Source organism: Hirundo rustica, chromosome 15 (genome assembly GCF_015227805.2).
Source record: "Hirundo rustica isolate bHirRus1 chromosome 15, bHirRus1.pri.v3, whole genome shotgun sequence".
NCBI classification, from domain to species: domain Eukaryota; kingdom Metazoa; phylum Chordata; class Aves; order Passeriformes; family Hirundinidae; genus Hirundo; species Hirundo rustica.
In genome coordinates, this window is record NC_053464.1 from 15,566,130 (window position 1) to 15,588,210 (window position 22,081).

General features: G+C 56.8%; 2 protein-coding genes across 2 annotated transcripts in view; one reads left to right on the forward strand and one right to left on the reverse strand.

Annotated features, from left to right (window-relative positions):
• Positions 1-409: 409 nt before the first annotated feature.
• Positions 410-11,890, forward strand: SLC5A11 (solute carrier family 5 member 11). Its single transcript, XM_040079010.1, has 14 exons — positions 410-481; positions 1,057-1,161; positions 1,327-1,386; positions 2,154-2,258; positions 3,918-4,023; positions 5,075-5,155; positions 5,590-5,795; positions 6,464-6,599; positions 6,917-7,024; positions 7,286-7,436; positions 7,634-7,802; positions 7,888-8,103; positions 9,141-9,267; positions 10,466-11,890. The coding sequence occupies exons 1-14, from the start codon at positions 413-415 to the stop codon at positions 10,678-10,680; spliced, it is 1,854 nt and encodes a 617-aa protein (XP_039934944.1). The 5' UTR covers positions 410-412; the 3' UTR covers positions 10,681-11,890.
• Positions 11,891-12,012: 122 nt separating this feature from the next.
• ARHGAP17 (Rho GTPase activating protein 17) overlaps positions 12,013-22,081 on the reverse strand; it is a 41,842-nt gene continuing 31,773 nt past the window's right edge. The window contains exons 15-20 of the mRNA XM_040078772.1: positions 21,637-21,728; positions 21,380-21,536; positions 19,956-20,165; positions 18,365-18,528; positions 17,192-17,749; positions 12,013-12,975 (exon numbers count right to left, since the gene is read on the reverse strand). Coding sequence (XP_039934706.1) covers positions 12,845-12,975; positions 17,192-17,749; positions 18,365-18,528; positions 19,956-20,165; positions 21,380-21,536; positions 21,637-21,728 — 1,312 coding nt within the window. The 3' untranslated portion in view covers positions 12,013-12,844. The remainder of the gene's footprint in view (positions 12,976-17,191; positions 17,750-18,364; positions 18,529-19,955; positions 20,166-21,379; positions 21,537-21,636; positions 21,729-22,081) is intronic.

The following is a 22,081-nucleotide window of genomic DNA, read 5'->3' on the forward strand; positions in this document are numbered from 1 at the left end:
TGGCTGTCAGCTGGCAGAGAGGAGTAGCTGCTCCCTTTGGAGAGCTGTGGTGCACAACTCCCAGGGAATGGCCTGGATCGTCTCTGGGGAAGGGGAGAGCACGAGCCACGCGTGCAGAGCCCGGCATTCCTGCTGAGCACGGGGGCATTCCGCAGCCCCCGTCCCAAGCTGCCCCCGCTCCTCTCTGCCCCGCAGCCGCTGCGCTCTCCCATCACGCACAGCATTCCACCGGGGCGCCCAGGGGATGGAAAACTTCTCCTGAGCTCAGGGCGCGTCCCTGGGCCCCCGGGACTGCCCAGCAGCGGGTGTCCCTCGGGAGAGCCCTCCCCGCACCCCAAGGCAGCTCGGGCTGTGTGCTGGGGCGCCCGTGGGTGCAGCCCTGAGCCCGTGTCCCCCTGTGTGCCCGCAGTCCATGTGGAAGACGCAGCGCAGCACCGTCAAGGGCTATTTCCTCGCCGGGGGACAGATGGCCTGGTGGCCCGTGAGTACCCTGTCCTCCCCCTGCCCACGGCCTGCACGCTGGTGCTGGGGCACAGCCCACCTCTCCGAACAGGAATAAAGGAGCCAAAGCCGCTCCCGCGCTCTGCCAGTCTCACATTGGCTTTTCCCCCCGGATTTGAGACTGCCCAGCCCAATGCCTCACAAAACCTGGCTGCTCCTGGAGAGTTCCGGAATTCCCAGGGGGTCCCCACCACGGACACAGCTTTGTGCTGAGCCTGTGCCGGCTGGGGGAGGTCTCATCTGGGCTGAGCTGGTCCCTCAGCGGGTGCTGACATCTCCACCTGCTCCCCCACCTTCTCTGCTCCCCCACAAGGGTTTGGATGCTTTGGATCAGGATGGTCCCAAGCACACCCAGAGACTGTCAGTGAATGGTGAAAGAAGCTGGGGAGAGGGGCCAAGGCTGCTGAGCCTGTAGGGAAAGAAGAAGGTGGCAGAGGCTGACCGGGATTTCACATCCTCTGCATCCAGGAGCTGGGGAGCAGCTTCCCTGCGCTCCTGCCAGGCTGAGAGTGATGCCCTGTGCCAGGGCCAGGCCTGAGCTCTGCCTTTCCCCAGGTGGGCGCATCCCTGTTTGCCAGCAACGTGGGCAGCGGGCACTTCATCGGCCTGGCTGGCTCGGGGGCTGCCTCGGGAATTGCTGCCACAGCCTACGAGTGGAATGTGAGTGCGGCACCTGCCGCTGGAGCCCCGCCCGTGCCCCGGGGACAGCTCCTGGGGCCGTGCTGGGAGTCCCCAGCTCTGGGACCCCGTGGGGCACCCGAGCACAGCCTGGAGCAGCGCTCCGACCTTCCCTTCTCCCCTCTCCTCCCCCTTTTCCCTTGGCAGGGGATGTTCTGTGTCCTGGTGCTGGCCTGGCTCTTCCTGCCCATCTACATCGCCTCGGGGGTAGGTGTGGGCTGTGGGTGAACAGGGGGGGACAGAGGGGCTGACGGGGGGCTCAGGCTGCAGAGCCCCTCCGTGTCCCGATGGACACTCCCCAGGGGTGATGGAGAGCCCTGTGCCAGGTCCAGGGGAGGCTGACGGGGGGCTCAGGCTGCAGAGCCCCTCCGTGTCCCGATGGACACTCCCCAGGGGTGATGGAGAGCCCTGTGCCAGGTCCAGCGGAGGCAGCGAGGCTGGGGAGGGGTTTGAACACAAACCCTGTGAGGAAGGGCTGAGGGAGCTGGGGCTGTTCAGCCTGGAGAAAAGGAGACTCAGAGGTGACCTCAGCACTCTGCACAGCTCCCTGAAAGGTGCCTGGATCGGGTGGGGTCGGTCTCCCTCCAGACAACACTGCCAGAACGAGAGGACACAGTCTCAGGCTGCACCAAGGCAAACATAAGCTGGATATCAGTTATATAATCAGAAAAAGTTTCTCTCAGAAAGAGTGATAAAGTCCTGGAATGTTCTGCCTGGGAGGTGGTGGGGTCGCCGTCCCTGATGTGTTTAAAGAAAGCCTGGATGTGGTGCTGGGTGCCAGGGTTTGGTTGAGCTGTTGGGGCTGGGTTGGACTCGATGATCCTGGTGATCCTCCAACCTGGTGATTCTGTGAATTCTGTGAATTCTGTGAAATCCCAGCCCAGGGCAGCCCCAGGGCCCTGCTGCTCCTGCCCCACTGCCAGCAGCCCCACAGCTCCGTGTGCCACCTTCCCCGGCTCCGTGTCTCTCCGCAGGTCACAACCATGCCCGAGTATTTGCGGAGACGTTTCGGAGGCAAAAGGATTCAGATATTCCTGGCCGTGCTTTACCTGTTCATCTACATCTTCACCAAAATATCTGTAAGTAGGAAAGGAAAAGGGAAACAGACTGGATTCATTCACTTGGAAACGTGTGCTGAGCAGTGAGGCTGAGAAACGCAACGAGTGGCTCTCCTTGGATGAGCAGAGAAGGGTTTGTGATCAAAACACCCAAGGAAGGGAGAGTGCATTTTTTTGGGAACCTACACCAAAAGGAGTAGCTGCTTTTTATTTATTTTTTTCTCAGTTAGCACCTGAATGCTTGTCACAGGAAGAGGGAAAGCTTGTCAGTGCCCTGAGCAGTAGTCCATGGGAAGGTGGGGCTCTGAGGGTGGAAGTGGCGCTTGTTAGATGCTGGCAGCTCCCCCAGTTTCTCCTCTTTGCACATTTATTGCCTGTGCAGACTCCAGGATGGAGGAGCTGGGACAGGGTGAGAAGAAAAGCCTTCATTCCTTTATTGCACCTGCTGGAATAAATAACTGAACCCAGCCTTGCACAACGGCTGGGTGGCTGTTCATTAACTGCCAGCCGTGGGATTTCCTGTTCACGGAGGGCCAGGGTGGCACACCGTGTCTGACCCTGCCTCTGACCCCCCCAAATTTTGACAAAGGCTCGGGGTGCCAGGATTCAGAGGAACGGGTTCCCACTGCTGGAGGGCAGGGCTGGGATTGTTCCCTGTGAGGGACGTGAGGCACAGGGTGCCAGGGCAGCTGTGGCTGCCCCTGGATCCCTGGAAATGTCCCAGGCCAGGCTGGATGGGGCTTGGAGCAGCCTGGGACCGTGGGAGGTGTCCCTGCCCACATCCACGAGTGGGACTGGCTTTCTGCTCCTTTCCAGCCCAAAGGGTGACCTGAAATGGGAGCGAGTCCCGGGGTTCAGCTGGGGAAGGCTCAGCTTCTCCCCTGGATTTCAGCGACCGTGCGATGGGAGCTCTGATGGTGCAGCTGCGGGTTCAGGATGTTTTGCACCCTCTGTCCTCCCTTCGCCTGTCCTGGAGCTCTCCTAACCCGCAGTATTTTCACGTAGCTGCAGAGCTGGTTGGGCAGGGCTGGCCCCGGCCCTGGGGACACTTTTCCCCTGGTCACCCTGTCCCCATGGCAGCAGGGACGGTTCCCGGGGGAGCTGGGGCAGCCGGGGAGGGGGCGTTTGCAGGGCACATTCCCCAGGGCTTTGTCCCAGGGCAGTGCACGCTGCCCTCTGTGCCAGCCCTGCCAGCCCTCGCTGTCACCGCTGTGACCAGGAGCAGCGTGGAACTGGCTCAAGGACGGTCCTGGTGCTGCCGGGGCTGGGGGGGCCTCGGGGGGGCCGTGCCCAAAGCAGGCTGCTCCCGGCAAAGGGGGGGGAGTGGTGGGCTGGGTGTGCACACAGCGACGGGCTGGGCGGTGACAGCCACGCACTGTGCCGTCCCTGCAGTGTCACTGTCCCTGTGCTGTCCCTGCAGTGTCACTGTGCCGTCCCTGCAGTGTCACTGTGCCTGGGCTGTCCCTGGGCTGTCCCTGCAGTGTGTGTGACAGTGACTGTGCTGTCCTTGCACTGTCACTGTCCCTGTGTTGTCCCTGTGCTGTCCCCATGGTGTGTCACTGTCCCTGCAGTGTGTCACCATCCCTGTGCTGTCCCCTCTGTGTGTCACCATCCCTATGCTGTCCCCACGGTGTGTCACTGTCCCCGCAGTGTGTCACGGTCCCCGTGCTGTCCCTGCAGGTGGACATGTACGCCGGGGCTCTGTTCATCCAGCAGGCCTTGCACTGGGATCTGTACATCGCCGTGGCCGGGCTGCTGGCCATCACCGCCGTGTACACCGTGTCCGGTGCGTGCTGGGGACACAGCTGCCCCTGTCCCAGTCCCTGTCCCTGTCCCTGTCCCTGTCCCTGTCCCTGACCCTGCCCCTGTCCCTGTCCCTGTCCCTGTCCCTGTTCCCTGTCCCTGTCCCTGTCCCTGTCCCTGTCCCTGACCCTGCCCCTGCCCCTGTCCCAGCCCCTGTCCCTGTCCCTGTCCCTGTCCCTGACCCTGTCCCTGTCCCTGCCCCGCCCATTCAGCTGAGACACTCAAGTGTCCCAGGCCAGGTTGGACAGGGTTTGGAGCAGCCTGGGACAGTGGGAGGTGTCCCTGCCATGGCAGGGGTGGCACTGGGTGGGCTTTGAGGTCCCGTCTGTCCCAACCCGTTCCAGGACTCTCATGCCACGCTCCATGTCCTGCCCCCTCAGCAGCCTGGCTTTGCCATGAGTATAGATATTGGGGTGGGAAAGCAATTGAAAATTCACCTTTTCAGAAAATATTGCCAGGTGAGAGTAAGTGACCCCTCCTCGGAGGCCACCCCGGGCGGGTGCAGGCCGGCTCTGCCCGAAGGAGAAGCTCTGCCAGGGCATTCCCAGGGGACATTTTCCCTGCTTTCCTGGGGCTCTCCGGAGGTGTGAGGGATTTACACCACAATGAGCCGTGTAATGCGGAAAGACTCCAGGCTTGGATGCCCTTTCAGGGCTTAGGAGTGGCCAAATGGAAAACAGCCACACAGAAATCCCAAACAAATAAAGGTTATTCCTTTCCCACTGCTCACCCCCAGTCGTGTAAAATCAACGCCCCCCCCCCCTTTTTTTTTTTTTTCCTCCTCCTTTTTCAGCTTGGGCTTTGTTTTGAGCTTTTCCATCTATTTCCCGTAGAACTATTTCTGCTTTTGGCTAATAGTGACAAAAGGGTGACTCACGATGACTCAAACCCTGAGAAACGCCAAAGCTCCCCCCAGCAGGGACAGAGCCCCCCAGCCAGGCCCAGTGCTGCCGGGCAAGGGCCTGAGCAGAGTGTGGAGTGCCCTGAGAGAAGGAGCCCAGTTCACCCCAGTTTGTGCCTCTCTGCTCTCCCAGGTGGCCTGGCAGCCGTGATCTACACCGATGCCCTGCAGACCCTCATCATGATCGTCGGGGCCCTGTCCCTCATGGCCTTCAGTGAGTGCTTTCCTGGGGAGTTGTCACTTAAAATACGACAGAAACCTCATCCAGTTAAATACTGGGGAGAAATTCTTCCCTGGGAGGGTGGGCAGGCCCTGGCACAGGTGCCCAGAGCAGCTGTGGCTGCCCCTGGACCCCTGGAAATGTCCAGGGCTGGGTTGGACAGGGCTTGGAGCAGCCTGGGACGGTGGGAGCTATCCTTGCCCACGGCAGGAGCTTTAAGATCCCTTCCAACCCAAACCATCCCAGGACTGTGTGATTCCATGGGAGAGGCAGCAGTGAGTGTCTGCTCTTCCCCAGCCCAGAGTGAGAATCGAGAGCTGCTGATTTTGGAGGAATACTTGTGGAGCATCACCCACAGTGAGCCAGAGACTGGAGTCAGAGTCCTGGCCGGGGAGGATGCAGTAACAGCTTCTCATGACCCATTTCAGGTTTTATTGAAGTTGGTGGCCTTGAAGGTTTACAGGCAAAATACTTTGATGCCATTCCCAGCATCCGCAAGGAGAACAGCAGCTGTGGCTTGCCCAGGGAAGATGCTTTCCACATTTTCCGAGACCCCGTGAACTCTGACCTGCCCTGGCCAGGAGTCCTGGTGGGAATGACCATCCCATCCCTGTGGTACTGGTGCACAGACCAGGTGGGTCACTGCTCATCGCAAACCTGGAGGCTGTGATCTCACCTGGACTGATTTCCTGAGGGGTGTCGTCAGCGAAATGTTATTTTACCATCAGTAAAATCTGGCGGTTATGTCCTAAAGACGGAAAACTTGATATGCACAATTAATGTTAGTAATCATCTCCGTGGGAAAGGGGGTAAGAATGTGTTTGTGCGTTAATCCCAGTCTAGGAAGAAGTCTTTTGTTTGTTCGTTTGCTTTTTAACTTAATCCTTTCATTCCTCGTGAACGACCTGTGAATTTCTCCTGTCACCTTTCCCGGGTCTGGCTCCCATCCCTCCCGGGGACCCGCAGCCCGAAACCCCTCCTGCTGCTCCGGTTGTGCTTTCTCACTCTCGTATTTGACTGTGCCCGTTTCAGGCTCTGTCCTGCTCCTTGGCCGGGCTCCTCCACAGCGTCAGGGAAGTCCCCAGCGCAGAAGAGTGGGAAATCCTGGGCGTGGGTGGGTGAGGGTCAGGCCCTGCAGCCCGGCTGGGGTGGCACAAGCAGTGCCCGTGTCTCTCAGCGCCGCCGAGCTCTGTGATCAGCCTCTGAGACCCGCGGAGCGCAGCGCAGATCAAAGCCGGGATCGCTCCATCCCCGCCAGCTCCCGCTGCCGGCAGCCAACCCAGCCCATTCCTTCATTCCTAGGTCATTGTTCAGAGGTCCCTCGCTGCCAAAAACCTCTCCCACGCCAAAGGAGGCTCCTTGATGACCTCCTACTTGAAGATTTTGCCCCTCTTCATGATGGTAATGCCAGGCATGATCAGCCGGGTTCTCTTCCCAGGTGAGTGCGGAGGGAGGGATCTCTTCCCTCCCTCTGGCTGTGCCAGCTCTGCTGAGCTGGAGAAGACTCTCCTGAATAAGTTGAGAGGTTCCAACGCATCAAATGCCCAACACGTGGAGAAATTTTCTTCCAGCTGGGAGCAGGAGGATGCAGATCCTCCCAGAGCAGCCCCAGACATCCCTGCGCTGAGCTAGCCCTGAGTCATTTGCAGGATTTCCCTTAGAAAGCAGCTCACAGCATTCAGCAGAGGAGCTTGTCCACAGACACCGGTGTGTTGTGGCTGGAATGCTGCCTCTCACCCCCACTGCTTGTTCCAGATCTGGTGGCTTGTGCAGACCCGGAAATTTGCAAAAAAATCTGTGGCAACCCCTCTGGCTGTTCTGATATTGCTTATCCCAAGCTGGTGTTGGAGCTCCTGCCTGTAGGTAAGAGCCTGGTGACAGTTCTGGCCCTGGTGGGGCTGGCACGTGGCAGCCCCAGATATCTGGGAGGGAATTTCAGAGAGGAAAATAGCCTGGAACCATCACTTAGTGGGGTTTGTGTGGGACAGACCCATCACTGATTTTTTAAACTGGAGCTAAACCCAGTTTTAAAAGTCAGTTCTAGCCCAGGGAAGACCTCGAGGCCAGGCTGCAGTGGGGCCAGTGAGGGATCCTCAGGGTGTCTCTGCCTCTCCTTGCCGCCAGGACTCCGGGGCCTGATGATGTCCGTGATGATAGCAGCCCTCATGTCCTCCCTCACCTCCATCTTCAACAGCGCCAGCACCATCTTCACCATGGACCTCTGGAAGCACTTCCGTCCCCGCTGCTCCGAGTGGGAGCTGATGATCGTGGGCAGGTGGGGAGAAGCGGGACGAGCCGCACCGCAGCCCGAGCGCCGGGCACACGTCTGGGCACAGCTGCTGAGGCCCCACGGGCCCGGGCAGGGCGGCAGCACGGGCTCTGGGGCCGAGGGACACCCGGGGCAGGGTCTCGCCCCGAGCGGCAGGACGAGCGGGGCCCGAGCTGGCGGCAATGCCCCCGTGTGTCGCGCAGGGTGTTCGTGCTGCTGCTCACCGTGGTGTCCATCCTGTGGATCCCCCTGGTGCAGGCTGGCCAGGGCGGGCAGCTCTTCATCTACATCCAGTCCATCAGCTCCTACCTGCAGCCGCCCGTGGCCGTGGTGTTCATCCTGGGCTGCTTCTGGAAGAGGGCGAACGAGCAGGTACCGGCACCGCCTCTGCGGGCCTCGGGGCAGCGCGGCGCCCCGGCCGCGCGCCGCTGCCACGCGGGATTCCCTTCCTTTGCAGGGTGCCTTCTGGGGGCTGCTGCTGGGGCTGCTGCTGGGCGTCGTGCGGCTGGTGCTGGACTTCATCTACCCCGAGCCCCAGTGCGGCCAGCCCGACGGCCGGCCCGGCGTGGTCAAGTACATGCACTACCTCTACTTCTCCATGGTGCTGGCGGCCATCTCCGCCCTCACCGTGCTGGTGGTCAGCGTGGCCACCGAGCCCCCGGCCCCCGCCATGGTGCGTGCCCCGCCCCGCCGCTCCCCGAGCCCCAAACGCCTTCCGGGGTGGCCCAGGCCACGTCCCCGGGGAGAAACGAGCTGCAGGTGCAATCCCCCGTTCATTCTTGGTTCACGGTCACGCCTGTGGCAGCGACCCCTCCTCTGCTCCAGCACCTTTGATTTTGGGGCCCAGATGTCCCACCCTGCAGAGTGTCAGCAGGAGATTTTTACCCAGAGCTGTTGTTAAGTTCGAGAGCGTGTTTGTCTCATCCGTGACAAATCAGCCTTTTCCACCTCTGCTTTCCAAGAAATTCCAGCTCCTGGGTCATCTTTACCAACTCTTACTGACTTAGATAAGGGAACATTTTTACTGGCAGGAAGGAGGAACCCAGTGCAGGGAGCGCCTCTCCTCTGGAGCAGGTTTGTGCCACCCCGGCTGTTTGCAGCGGCTGTCCCGGTGCTGAGGCTGCACCGAGGGCAGAAAGGAGGGGCAGGGCAGGGGGCTCTCAGCAGCACATCCTCTTCCTTTGAGACAGGACTGACCCTGAACTCAGGAATCCCCAGCACGGGAGATGCTCAGGGGTGTGTGATCAGTCCAGAGCTCACCTGCTCTCCCTGTAACAGCTTTTCCTCATCACCTGAATCTTTCCAGCTTCATGTGGTGCTCATCCCTCTCTATCCACGCTGCCATTGAGAACACCCCTCTGTAATGAATCTTTTAGATATTTGAAGAAGAATCCCTTTGTTCCCCACCTGTAGCTGGTTCTCTCAGCACCCCCACTTTAAGCCAGCCCTACCTCACCACATTTTCTGGTTTTTTTGCTCCTTCCTGACCTGCTGTCAGGGACAGTCCCACACCGAGATGTCCCTTCAGCCCAGACCTCACAGTCTCACCCTTCTGAGGTGCAGGAGGAGCAGCTGCTGAGCTCCAGACGGCACCAACCCGGCGAGGCCCCGGCGAGGCCCCGGCAGAGCCCCCGGGCTGCTCCCCCGGGGCGGATTTTGGCTGGGGCAGCCCTTGGGCAGGCTCCTCACCACCCCTCTTCGTGCCACCAGATCAGTCGGCTCACCTGGTTCACCCGAGGGGATCCTCCGCCCCGGCAGGAGCCGGCAGCCAAGGACCCGGCCGCGCTGCAGCTCGAGCTGAGCCCCGTGCCCGAAAACAGTTCAGATGATAACAAATGTAAGTGCTCAGACAAGCAACGTTAAAGCTCCTTCCTCTGGAATTCTGTAGCTTCAGGGTGTGGTGAAAGAAGTTTAGGATTGAACAGAGAACATGCTGAGTTGGGAGGGACCCACAAGGATCGAGTCCAGGCCCTGTCCCTGCACAGACCCCCCAAAAATCCCACCCTGGGCATCCCTGGCAGCGCTGTCCAAAGGCTCCTGGGGCTCTGGGGCCGTGCCCATCCCTGGGGAGCCTGGGCAGTGCCAGCAACCTCTGGGGGAAGAACCTTTCCTGATCTCCAGCCTGAGCCTGCCCTGGCCCAGCTCCAGCCATTCCCTGCTCCTGTCACAGAGAGCAGAGGCCGGAGCTGCCCCCACGGTGAGGTCTGACCTCCACCTCCTCTTGCCCAGGGGGGAAAAGGCTGCACCTGACATTTGACCTAAGCAGGGAATTCAGTTTCTTTTCCAACTCTCCATGGCATCACAAAAGCTTGAACCAAGGAGCTGGATGGGATTCAGAGCCATGGCCACTGTCGTGTAGCACCTGCTGCCAGAACTGGCTGGAAAAGGGGAGGGTGGAGGAAATAATCACGATAACGTTGATGAAATTCCCTTTCTGTTTTCCAGCGGTGTTCTCTGATCAGCTCTAGCAGCAGGGAGAGCCCTGGGCCGAGTTCTTGGCAGATCAGTGAAGGAGAACTTTCATGTTTTACAGCTTGTACTTGTCAGTGCTAGGCACAGCTGCGTCGAGCTCGCTGTGCATTCTGCAGCGATGATTCGCATCCCCTTTTTGCCAGGCTCAGGCCCCTGTTTATGTAACGCCGCAGCTTTTGCCGCGTGTCCCTTTGATCTGTGACAAGCTGCTGCGAGTTAATGAGTTACGGTGCAGCTCCCCTGCCGCTGGGAAGCCTCACACTTGCTGGACGTGAGCGTTCAGCGATGCGCGTCCCGGGGCAGCTCCCGGGTGTGGCAGGGACGGACTAGAGCCGCCCTCGCTCGGGGAGCCCGAGCGGCACCAAGCAGCCACAGCTCGGTGTTTAGGTTTGTCCTACGGTTACCGATGCCGGGAAGGGCAGGAGCTGAGCTCAGAGCTCCAGGAGGACGGAGCCGGCGCGCACACGGGGAGCAGGGGCGCACAGAGGCTCTGCGCAGCGGCGGCGGGCGCGGCTGGCACGGGCTGCGCGGCCCGGGCTCATCCCTCCCCGCTCTCGCTGCAGGTGCGGCCGAGGCCAAGGGGAGCTCCAAGCTGCTCAGCACCTTCCTGTGGCTCTGCGGGATGGAGCGCAGGCAGGAGGGCGCCGAGAGCGCGCCCAGAGCCGAGCCCCCGCCCGTGGCTTCGCTGGAGGAGAACCCGACGGTGAAACGCGTGCTGAACGCCAACCTGCTCCTGTGTGTGTGCGCCGGGGTCTTCCTCTGGGCGTACTTCGCATAGCCGGGGGGATGCCGGCCCACGCTGCCTCAACTAATCTTAATTGGTGTAAATATTAATGGTTAGCAGAGGGTTAATGTCATTCTTAATGCTTTCTAAATTTTATTTCTTTATTTAAGATATTTTAAAGACGTAATATTTTCCTTGTTTCTAATGGGGGCCTGGCTGTGCCCGGGGCCGAGCGCTCGGCACCGTCAGACCCCGCCTGGCACCAACCAGCTGAGGAAGGTTGGTTTGGTTATTTGAAATATTTAATTTTGCTCTTTGGCCTTAGAGCACTGCCGGGAATTCAGGAAGCCTGGATTCTCTTCCTATTTATGCCTCTATAACCAGCTCCGACCACTCGGGCCCCCTTTGGTTCAGCTCCTCCGGCCTTGAGGGACAGCAGCGACACCTCGAGTGCCCGGGGCAGAGCCAAGGGCGGCTCTCTGGGCTCTGTGCTGCCTCTGGCTCAGCTCCTTCCCCGTGTGCAGCGAGTGCTGACGGGTCTGTCTGGGATCCCCGGCTGAGTTACCACCCCTGACTCTGCAGCGGCCGCACCAACACCGGCACCCGGCCCGGAAACGGCTCCGAAACTGCTGCCGGGGCACCTGCAGGACCTCACCCAGCAAAACCACCGGCTGTGCCAGGGCAGAGGTGCCAGGGCAGCCCCTCATCGCCGGCGCACCTCAGTGGAGAACCTCGGCCTGGGCACCATCGCTGGCCCCGGGGCCTCGTGCAGCTGCAGAGAAACATTAAAGAGTGAGAGCTGCTCCTGCCTGCCTGGACTCTCTGGGGTTGGGGGGCTGCCAACACCTCTGCGCCCCACGCCCGTGCTGGAGGAGGCTCCTCCTGGAGCCCCTCACCTCCCTGCAGAGCCTGCTCCCCCTCCCCACTGCTGGGGGGTCCCAAAATTCACTAAATAGTGCAGGGTCCCAGCAACCCTCGCCCCCAGAACTGGGAGCGCTGCGTGTGCAGGCAGCGACAAGGGGCAGAACACCTGGAACCCTGCAGCAGCCCCCAGAGTCAGAAAGTGCTCCTGTTAAACCCTATCAAGGGAATTGGCACTTGGGGATCCCTCCTGAGCATGTGAAACGGTGCTGGGAACGCTGGGGGAGAGAGGCACTGCACAGTTTGGGGGATAAACTGGAGTCTGGGGCCCATCAAGCTGAATTTAGAGTTACAAAGATGTGTTACAGGGCTGGTGTGGTGACACAGGAGGGTCCCAAAGTGCTCCCACTGGAGTCCTTACGGGAAAACCAAGCTGAGCAGCCAGTGACTCCAAGCTACACAGTCCAGGGGGTCACTGTGACCTGCAGGACCCAGTGGAAGCAACAAAACTAGAATAAAGATGCCTTAAGTTGACAAAAACCAATCTTTAATTTTATAAATGTTCACTCAACTGCTGGATCCAAACAGCTGTTCCGAAGTTCTCTCAAAATTCAACCGTTTTCAACGAAAGCACAAACCCCATTTCCACGGTTTCCTCGTGAAACAGTTGCCAGTCGCACATGAACAAAGCGGGTTAATACAAATAACTATGAAATCAGGGTAAGTACTGATCCTAAGTAGCAATGAAATGATTAAAGAGACAGGAAGTTCCTCCTACAGCACGACAGTCCTTCAAGGCACTGGATGCATCCACAGTTCCACAGGGCGACTGAGAACCAGCAGTCACCACCAGCACTGGGGCAGGGGCTTGGTTCATGGCTTGAGGGGAATCTGCAGCAAATCCGAGAGGGAACGTCCCTTGGGAGGCACCTCCTGGTACGGGCTAAGAACTACAAACAACCTCTAACCGTGCCGTGAGAAGGATTATTTCCCTAATACAGACATGCACTTTAAATAACTAACGCTCTGCTTCTTATTCTTTTGGAATTTCTGCTAATACCACCTGTATCAGCACTGACCACGCTTCCTAGGCGAGTTCCTGCAGGAATCCATTCCTTCCATCCGAGAGTTTGAAAACCGTTGTCCAGACCCAGATCATTAAACTTCTTCTGAGCTCGGCCGAAGGCCCGGGGCTCCATTTTCGGAGAGGTCTTCTCCAAGCTCGGCCGTCCTGGAGATCGCCGTCCCCGCGAGGCTCCAGCCCCAGCCCCGCACAGCTGCTGCCAGAAGAAGCTTTTCCCTGTTAGGTCTGGGGGTTTTCCCCCAGGAGAGGAGGCCGGGGAAGCCGGGGCAGCGGTCACAGCGCGGTGCTCTCCGTGTCATTGTCAATGTCCAGCCTCAGGTGGTTGTGCAGCTCTCTGCCCGCCGGCTCTGCAGGAAGCTCTGGAGGAGGGTTTGGAAGTGGTTCTGGAATACTGGAATTAGAGTCTGCACAAAAAGGGAACAGCAAGTTTAGCAGCCGGGCCAGGGCCGGCTCATTCACTCGGGAATTCCTGGGCATTTCCTTAGACAGAGAAGGGAAAGCAAAGATCAACGAGGGCTCTTGGAACAGAGCTGGGCCCTGTGGGCACAAAGGGCTGAGCCCAGCTCAACAGCTGGGATTGCTCCTCCTACAGACCCTGGTCCAGTGCTGGACAACGTAACAGAAACCCACTTCCACCTGCAGGAGGGAGGACAGTGACTGATTTGGGATCAGATTCCTCAGGGCCCCCGGAGAGCTACTCTGGACTTTCACGTCAAAACACTCAGCAAAATAATCTGGCACCGAAATCATCCACCAGGGAACACCACCTGTGACTTGGAGAAGCAGCAGGAACGAGGGTGGTGTCAAAGGGAGGCAGAAGTTATTGACACCAAGTGCAGATTAAATCTCTCTCCTGTGTAAACAGGGCACGTCATGGTCTTTGCCACTTCTGAGGAGGATTTTGTTCAAGCCGAGGTGTCCAAAGAGGACCACAAAATGCTGCATCTCTGGTGACTGACTCCCCTAGCAGCTAGAATTATCAGGCCAGGAAAATCCCTAGCGGCTCAAAAAAAAAAAGGTAACTGAAAATCTTGTCAGGATTTTAGAAAGCTGATTTATAACACGCCATGACATCCTTTACTGCAGTCCAGCAGCTGCTCCACATAGGAAGTAATTTAGATCACTTAAATCAACAAAAAAATCCAAATAACTGCCTTGTTTTCAAGCACAGGAGGTGCAGACAGGCATCCTAGAGAGACTGGGACTCATAACTCAAGCACGAAATCCTGAAGTTAACCCAGAAGTTTCTGTAGAAAAGCTGAAGTTGGAGGTTTCTGAACGAGCTGGAAGAGGGGAAAGCAGCCCCTGAGTGCAGCCTGCCCTGCTCCTGCCCCGCAGGGATCTGTGTCCTGGGGAGCTGCACAGGGCAGCTGCAATCCCACCCTGGCACTGAGCACGGAGTCCAACCACACAATCCCAGGATGGGCTGGGCTGGACCTTCAATCCCATCCCACCCTCTGCCAGGACACCTGCGCCATCCCAGCTGCCCTGGGGTGCAGTGACACGGGGAGGGAGCGTTTGTGACACGGGGTGACACCGGGGACAGCAGGAGCTGCAGCGAGCACGGAACCAGCCCTGCATTTCCTGCACGTGGAGACAGCACAGGGTCAGGGTGCAGGAGACACCAAGAGCTTCACATTCTGCTCTCCGAGGCTTTAGTGGGTTAATGGGAGCAGCAGCAGCCCCTCTCTGGCCATGCCCGAGGGAGGGACGCACACAGCAGGGCACTGGGGGGGTTAGTAGTTAGCACACACATCATTAGCAATTAGCAATTAGCAACAGTCTCGGCCAATCAGGGGCCTTTTCCTTACCATTGCACTTGCCAATACAGTTCCTACTGAATGCTGGTCAAACATCTGGATTATTTAATAAAACCTTTGATTAGAATATTCTAGGGCTTCTTACTTGAACACCAAAATTAGAATTTGAGGCATTTACTAAAGCCCAGTACATGGACAAAGGAGTCAACAGCACCCTGAGAACAGTTCAGGATTCCTGCTCAGGGATCACGATGACGTTTGATGGCACCTTCATTTTGTACCCTGATTGCGCTCGTTAAGGTTCAAATTAAAACCAGCAGCTGCACATTGTGAATTAGCGAGTCTGTAAGTGCTCGTATGTGCAGGTGTGAATATTAGAGCAGACACTCTCCTGTGACAGGTGGTGGTGTTAATTCAGGTTATTAATCCCTTAAAAACACGTTGATCTGGAACAGGTGGATGCTTTAGCGTGGAGTGTGCTGCTGGAGGTGAGCCTGGTGTCACTCCAACCCCTCCCCAAGGGGATTTTAGCTGGATCTTCCAGGTCCCTTCACCAGTTTTGGAGAATCCTCCCTCAGCAGCGTTCCTGCTGTTTACAGCACACACCTGGGCCGGTCTGCTCTGATTTGCAGCCCCCTCTGGCAGGTGCTTGCCGTGCCCAGTTCTAATGAAGCAGCCCCAGCTGGATGCTAATTACAAGATAAGGATTTCTCCCATTACACTGGGGTAAAACAAACCCTCCCTGTCTGCTATCATTGAAGCGATTTCCTCAGAACCAGGAAAACCCTAAAATGAAAATAAATACGGTCAAACTATGAAACACTTGGAAATGCAGATTAAGTCTTTCCTTGAAGTTTGATTCATTAGCACAGCTGCTGCTGCTAACTTCATCGTAAAGTGCTGTCAAGATTCAGAGCCCAGCCTCACTTCTGACTCCAGCTTGGGAATAAATGATCCTCATATTTTAAATATACTGACAGGAGTACCATCAGGAGAAGTCAGTTATTTTAAAATCAAACCTAATGTTTATCTGCTTAAGCAGCTCGTTCACTGCTGGTTTCCCCACGGAATCCCATAATGGGCAGGGACACCTCGCACTACCCCAGGTTCCTGCAAGCCCCATCCAACCTGGCCTCGGACACCTCCAGGGATCCAGGGGCAGCCACAGCTGCTCGGGGCAGCCTCTCTCCAATTAACAAAAGCCCCATAGCAAAATGATTTCCAGCCTGACTGCTCAATCCAGCACTGATTTCAGTGTCCTGGCTGCAGACAGGTAAATTCTGGGCTAACCTGGCTCCCCCGTTCCCTGAGCCTCACCCTGGGCAGGGGAAGGGAGGGGAGGTGTGCAGGAGCTGGGGCTGAGCAGGCAGAGCCAGCAGGGAGCCTGGGAGCCAACTGCTGCAGGTGCTGCTGCGGCTGCTCCGCCACTGCTTTAGTCACATCAGCCCGGATTTTGCCAAAAAAACCCCAAGTGCTTAAAAATAACTGCAAAGCTAAAGTGAGAGCTACGTTAAAACGTAACCACAAACCACCAAATTGCAGGAAAATCGTATTTGCTCGCACTGAGGAGAAGAAGCCTGCTGGAAACGGGCCACTCATCACTCCTGACTTGGGACTAGCTCTGGGGCCTGTGTGGGGTGTTAATTCCTTACAGGCACTGGAGGAATAACTTCATGTTCACAGAGCTATTGCAATGGAGCAGCAGAGGCCTCAAAGGCTCTGGCAGGCAGAACGCTACGGAGGGACAGAGCTGGCAGAGCACATTTCCTGTGCAGGGACGGGAACACAGAGCTGGCAGAGCACAGTTCCAAGCACATGTCCGAACTCAAGCTACGAACAGGAGCGGTTTAGCTGCAACGGCAGTTTCTGTGAGTACAAACCTTATTCGCAGTAACCATCCCCACCTGTGAAGGCATTGGGGTAGAGCTGTTAGGCAACAGAATGGATTCTCTGCATTCCAACACATTAGTCTAATTCTAGAGAAGCTGCAGTGTCATGGGAAAGTTTCAACCATTATTAATTATAAGTAGATTTAAAAGCATTAGTCTCCCACTCTCGGTATCTCTTCCTTCAGAATTTCCCAGAGTAAGCAGCGACTCAGCAGGAAAACATTCCAAAATCTGCTGGTTTTGAATGGCCTCAGCAATTACATTAAAAAAAAACCAAACCTTATTAACTGCCTTTATTAAAGTAACATTATCCCAATCAAACTGGTAACTACAAGCTTCACGAAGCTTCCGTGAGAAGACAAAAGTTTCTCTTTACTTCATGACTGTCTTAAAACAAGGACCGCACTTAAAATGCGAAGCTCTATAAATACTGACCTAAGAAACAGGGTTTAATACAGGTGATTCCTCAGCTTCTGCATGTCCAACTTAAATGCACATCAGAAGGCTCTGCTCTCACAAGGTAAAGCATTCTCTGCGTGTTTTGCCTACTAGAACACGTGTCAGTGACCACTTGTGCCCTTTTCTTATCTCAGTATGTGCTGAAATCCACCATCCTTGGCTACATCTTCTCCCTCCTCTAAATATTTGCTTTTTGGCAACAGACGTATGAGCAGAATCGACTGCCAAGACGCTGAGCTGGAGACAGCCCCAGCGAGCTGCTGTCACAGCGTCCAGCTTTCTTCCAAACGGCAAAATAAAAAACCAACAAAAGTTCATCTCCACTTGCCCGCCCCAACGCTCGCGCCTCAGGAAGGACACCCCGGGGCGCAGAGGCGCTGGGCGGGCGCTCAGCCGGAGATGAGCAGTTGGAAACGAGCGGAGCGCGCTCCCCGGCGCTCCCCGCGCATCACCAGACAGCGTTATCCGCGCTGCCGGCCCCGGGAGGCGGCGGCAGGGAGGGACGCACTCACCTGTGACTATTCTGGAGGCCGTGCCGTCGGCAGGAGGCTGCGAGGGCGGGTGGGGCGGAGGCGGGACGCTGGGTCTGTTCCGGGGCTTGGGCACGGGCCGCGGGCGGGGCGCGGCGCCGCCGGGAGCCGGGCACGGCTCGGGGGGCGCGGCCGGGGCGCCGCCGGGGCGCTTCCCCAGCGGAGGGGTGTCGGGGGGGCTGGGAGTGTGCGGCGCGGGGCTGCAGGGCTGCTCGGCTCCCTGCTCGCCGGGAGACGCCTGGCCGCCGCCTCTGGGCTGCGGCGGAGGAGTCGCCTGCGTGGGGGGCTGCGGCGGAGGGTGGCTGGGGGCTTGGATGGGGGACAGGCTGCTGGAGTATCTGCGGGGCGCGGAAAGCTGGGAAGGGGAGGAGGTCTGGGCCGCTCCTTGGTTCGCGTGCGGAGCAGGAGGAGAGGAGCTTCTGGCCGGCGGTTTTGGAGAGACAGAAGGCGGCTGAGCGGCTGGGGAAGAGCTTTGGCTTCCCGGCTGCCCCGGGGGAGGGTTGGCTGGTTTGGGGGGGGCTGGAGCCGGCTTCTTCACAGCTGGGGAGAGAAGAGGGGAGATTCCAGCATCAGGGACTGGGGGTGTTACTGGGAATGGCTTCCCACTGACAGGGACCGGGGTTAGATGGGATATGGGGCAGGAATTGTTCCCTGGCAGGGTGTTGAGGCCCTGGCACAGGTGCCCAGAGCAGCTGTGGCTGCCCCTGGATCCCTGGCAGTGCCCAAGGCCAGGCTGGACAGGGCTTGGAGCAGCCTGGGACAGTGGGAGGTGTCCCTGCCATGGCACAGCTGGCACTGGATGGGCTTTAGGCTCCCTTCCAACCCAACCCATTTTGGAATTCTACGATTCCCAACCAAGCTCCCAAAGAAAACAATTAGCGGCACAAAAAATCCTCAGGTACGTTATCAAAATAAAATGGTGCATTAATCACGCACAAGCATTTACTGATCAACAGCTTTTGAGAGAGTTTGCTAAACGGCACTGGTGACACCATCACCATTCAGAGAGTCCAAAAGTCACAGCTGCTTTACAGCCAGGCCTTGGGGACAAGCCAACAGATTAAACTGCTGTCTGTAAAGGCAGAGATGCTGATGAAGTTATTTCAGCAGCATTTTCGCAGTACATCGAGGCTTGAAAAGGAAATAAACACACACCTCTCCTCAGGGCGTGGGGACTGGGACCAGCAGCGTTCTGGGGCTGGGTGACAGAGAGCTGGGAGGTGCTGGGTGCTGCCTGCCCCGGGGCAGCCCCTGCCTGGCTGCCGTTCCTCACCGGCGGAGGAGTGCCTGCAGACGCACTGTCCTTGGATTTGGAGGTGCTGGAAGTGAAAAAACCCGCATCAGAGATGGCTGTAAGGTGCCCTGGCCCGGCTCAGCTGCAGCTGCTCCATTACAAACCGTGCTGTGGGTCAGGTATCGGGACACAGTTTTCATGGAAAGCATTTTCAAGCCCTGGCACCCGGGGAAGTGATGGAGTCACAGTGCCTGAAGTGTTCAAGAAACACGTGGATGTGGCACTTGGGGACGTGGTTCAGTGCTGAACGCCCTGGCAGTGCTGGGTTGATGGGTGCTGGTGGAGGAGGAGGCAGCTGAGGTGGCTCTGGGCAGGGTCCCCTCCTGTGACCCCTCTCACTTCTCTACACTGAGTCACCTGCAGCGATTTAACCCTCAAAAGGACCGACTTTACTCCCTCCCACTGGCACTGTGCAATCCCCATTTCTCCAGATATCGTTCATAAACTGTGAGTACTTGCACAGAGGCTGTGCAAATTTTAAGTGCAACTTTCAGACACGACGCCCAAGGTTTTGTTTCAGCTGCCTCTGCCACGAAAGCCATCTGTGAAGAAATACTGGTCTGCAGGGGATTTCCAAACGAGCTGTGTAAATATGTCACCTGAGAACAAGCTTTGTGCACGAGATCAGTGCTGCATCAAACCCCACGGTGGGGTTTCACCCTGAGAGGCCGAGGCTGACATTTGGCAGCACTGCAGGCTTCACACGTGGTTTGTCACAGCCCTGAGACACGAGGAGCTGAGAGCAAAGTGCTGCTTCCACCTCACAGGAGGAAGCCAGGCTGCTGCAACTAGCCTTGGACATGACTGCAGAGCTTCTAGAGAAATTAAACAGCCAAGAGCCTGTGAACCTACTTGCCCTGAAGAAACTAATCCTGGAATATGCTAAACCGACTGCCAGTTTTCCAGTAAGCAAGTCTGCTCATCACTAACACCCGCCACAGACAAATAAACAAAACAAGACATATGCAGGTAACGTGTACGAGAAACAACAAACAAGACCAACAGGTTTCTGGTATTGCCACTGTAGGTTTTGCTCTCTCAGCAGCAAGCTGGTATCACCTGGGTGCACATCTCCAGAACACAGCCTGGGAAGGTCAGTGTGGGCAGCAGAAATAGAGTCTATATTTGTATTTTTCCTCATCTTTTCCTCCCAAGAATTCCAAGTTTATCTTAGAAGATAAACTCCAGAACAGACAGAACCACGGAGGTTACACTCGAAGATGAGCTCTGGGACACCCAGAACCACAGACGTTGTAAGGCCAATTCCGGAACATCCAGAACGGTGTGTGTTATTTGAGAAGCCCGGTTCTGGAGCCACGCACGCGTCAGGAGAGCTCCTGCACGGCTCTGCTGCCCACTCCTGCCCGGGCACAGCCCACGGCGGGGCAGAGGCGCCCGCCCCAGGTGACGCCGCCAAGCCTTCGCCAGCGCAAGCCGTGCCCCTCCTCTTACCTGGCATCCTCAGAGCCTGGAGCCTGGGGCTGTTCTGGGGCGGCAGAGGGAGCGGGGCCGGCCCCGGGGCCGGGCTCAGCCCCGCAGTGCGGCTCGGCCGCCGGCTCGCAGGGCGGCAGCGGCGGCTGGAAGGCGGGCGATGTGAGCTTTCTGTTTACAGTGCCACATCGCCGCGGGGTCGCGGGGAACTCCAGCACCTTCACACCAAAGCTACAGAGAGAAGAGAGAGTGAACACAGCACGCAGCCGGCCCCAGGGGCTGCAGCAGCAGCGGCAGGACGCCGTGTGTCCCGCCCCCGGACGAACCCCCACATGCAAAGCGGCGACGAGGAAAAGCTCCGCTGGCTGCACGACACCACGATGTTAAAGCTTCCGCTGGCCGCGAACAGCGGCCGTGTTAAAGACATGCAACAACAGGACTTGGCTTATCCCACGGAGGGATAAGCGACACGGCAGAGGACGAACTGCTCAATTACATTTGGAGACAAACACTGATGACGATGAGGTCAGAGCACTCGGAATCTCACACGTAAATACAGACGTTTCCCTGCAGACCACAGGAGCTCCTGACTGAAGGGGTTTTGCCACATGAATTTTGTTTCTATCACACGCTAAGTTGCAGCAGAGATTCGAAGAAAGCTACTGGATGCAGGCTGTGATTTGGGGGTTGGAATGAAAGATCTTTACAGTCCTTTCCAACCCAAATCATTCTGTTTGTGTCTCAAGGAGAACAATGGAGAAACAGACCCCAACTCTTAATAGATTTTAGAATGCATACAGCACATTCGTTCTAGAAATTATTTTATTCTCGTGTTAAAGACTGAATCTTGAACTGATTTTCTGCTTCCTCTGTGAGTGCTGACAAATTTGCATGTGGCTGGTCATAGCTAACAGGTAACAACTCAATATTTGCATCAACAACTAGAAACAAGCACATCACTTGAATATTCATGATGAGTGATAAGAATGAACGTTACACTACATGTTATATGGGAAACAGCACGTTTTACTGGGAGTTTTTAGCATTCTACTGCTTGCTGTGGCAATACTGTACCATCATCAACTCAGAAGTCTTATCATGAAGGCACCAGGTAACACCACCTCAGCTTAGGGGCTTTGAAAGAGAAGCCATGGAATACCAGAAGTTAGAGACTGAGAGATGCTACTGCAGACACTTGTGTTCCAGGGAATCTCAGACCACCCCCAATCTGTACCAGGAGAATGGAAACTGGGATTTATCATGCACAGAGTGTAACTGGAAGGAAGTAACAGTACGTTACCTTTGAGCCATCCTCAGGCTGCAACAACGGGAAATAAATCACTGTTGTTATCTACAGCATTTCCATGAAATTCCTCTCCTGGCACCAGTGAAGGTGTCTGATTGAAGCCTCACTGGAAGAGGGCTAAGCTGAGAGTCACACCTACCTTTCCTTCTTCAGCAAATCCCCTTCCATCACAGTCATGCTCAGAGGCCTCTTCCTCTCCAGGGTCCCACATTCATAGTCATTCCCAGTGTGTGACAAGTGGTTGGAATTAACAGCAGGAACTGCCACAAACGCCCCAGACACGTTGAAATCCTCATCTGGAAGAGGACAGACAAGAATGCCTCCTAAGACACGCACAGGCCCCCGAGGGTGACCTGCAGGGCAGTGTAAAACTGCTGAGCTGTGGCAGGAGCTCACCTCCAGGGAAGAACCAGTCTGCGTGCTGGATAATGGGCTCAATAACTGCCACCACGTGCACTGAAGTGGCTGCTGCCATTTCAGCAAGGGATCTGCAGGACAGATTTGAAAAACACTTCATTCAGAGCTCCAGCAGAGTAAGAAAATTAAAATCAATTCAGACTGCCTAAATAACGACTTGGGTTAAGCATGATGGATCAGGTCCTCAGAACCAGAGAAAGAGCAACTGTGCTGGACTCCAGACTGTTCAGCAACATTCACAGCTTTTGGAAACACCCCTAAAAACCTTCCTGCCTCAAAGGACCCTGAGGCATGGGCTGAAAGAACTCCAGAAATATTTTTTATGTGAACAGTCCATTGCTGTGAATAGACTAAAGGATTTAATAAAGCTATCAATTCTACAGCTTCACCCAGTTCTGCTTTGGAGCTTTCTTAAAAGAACTCA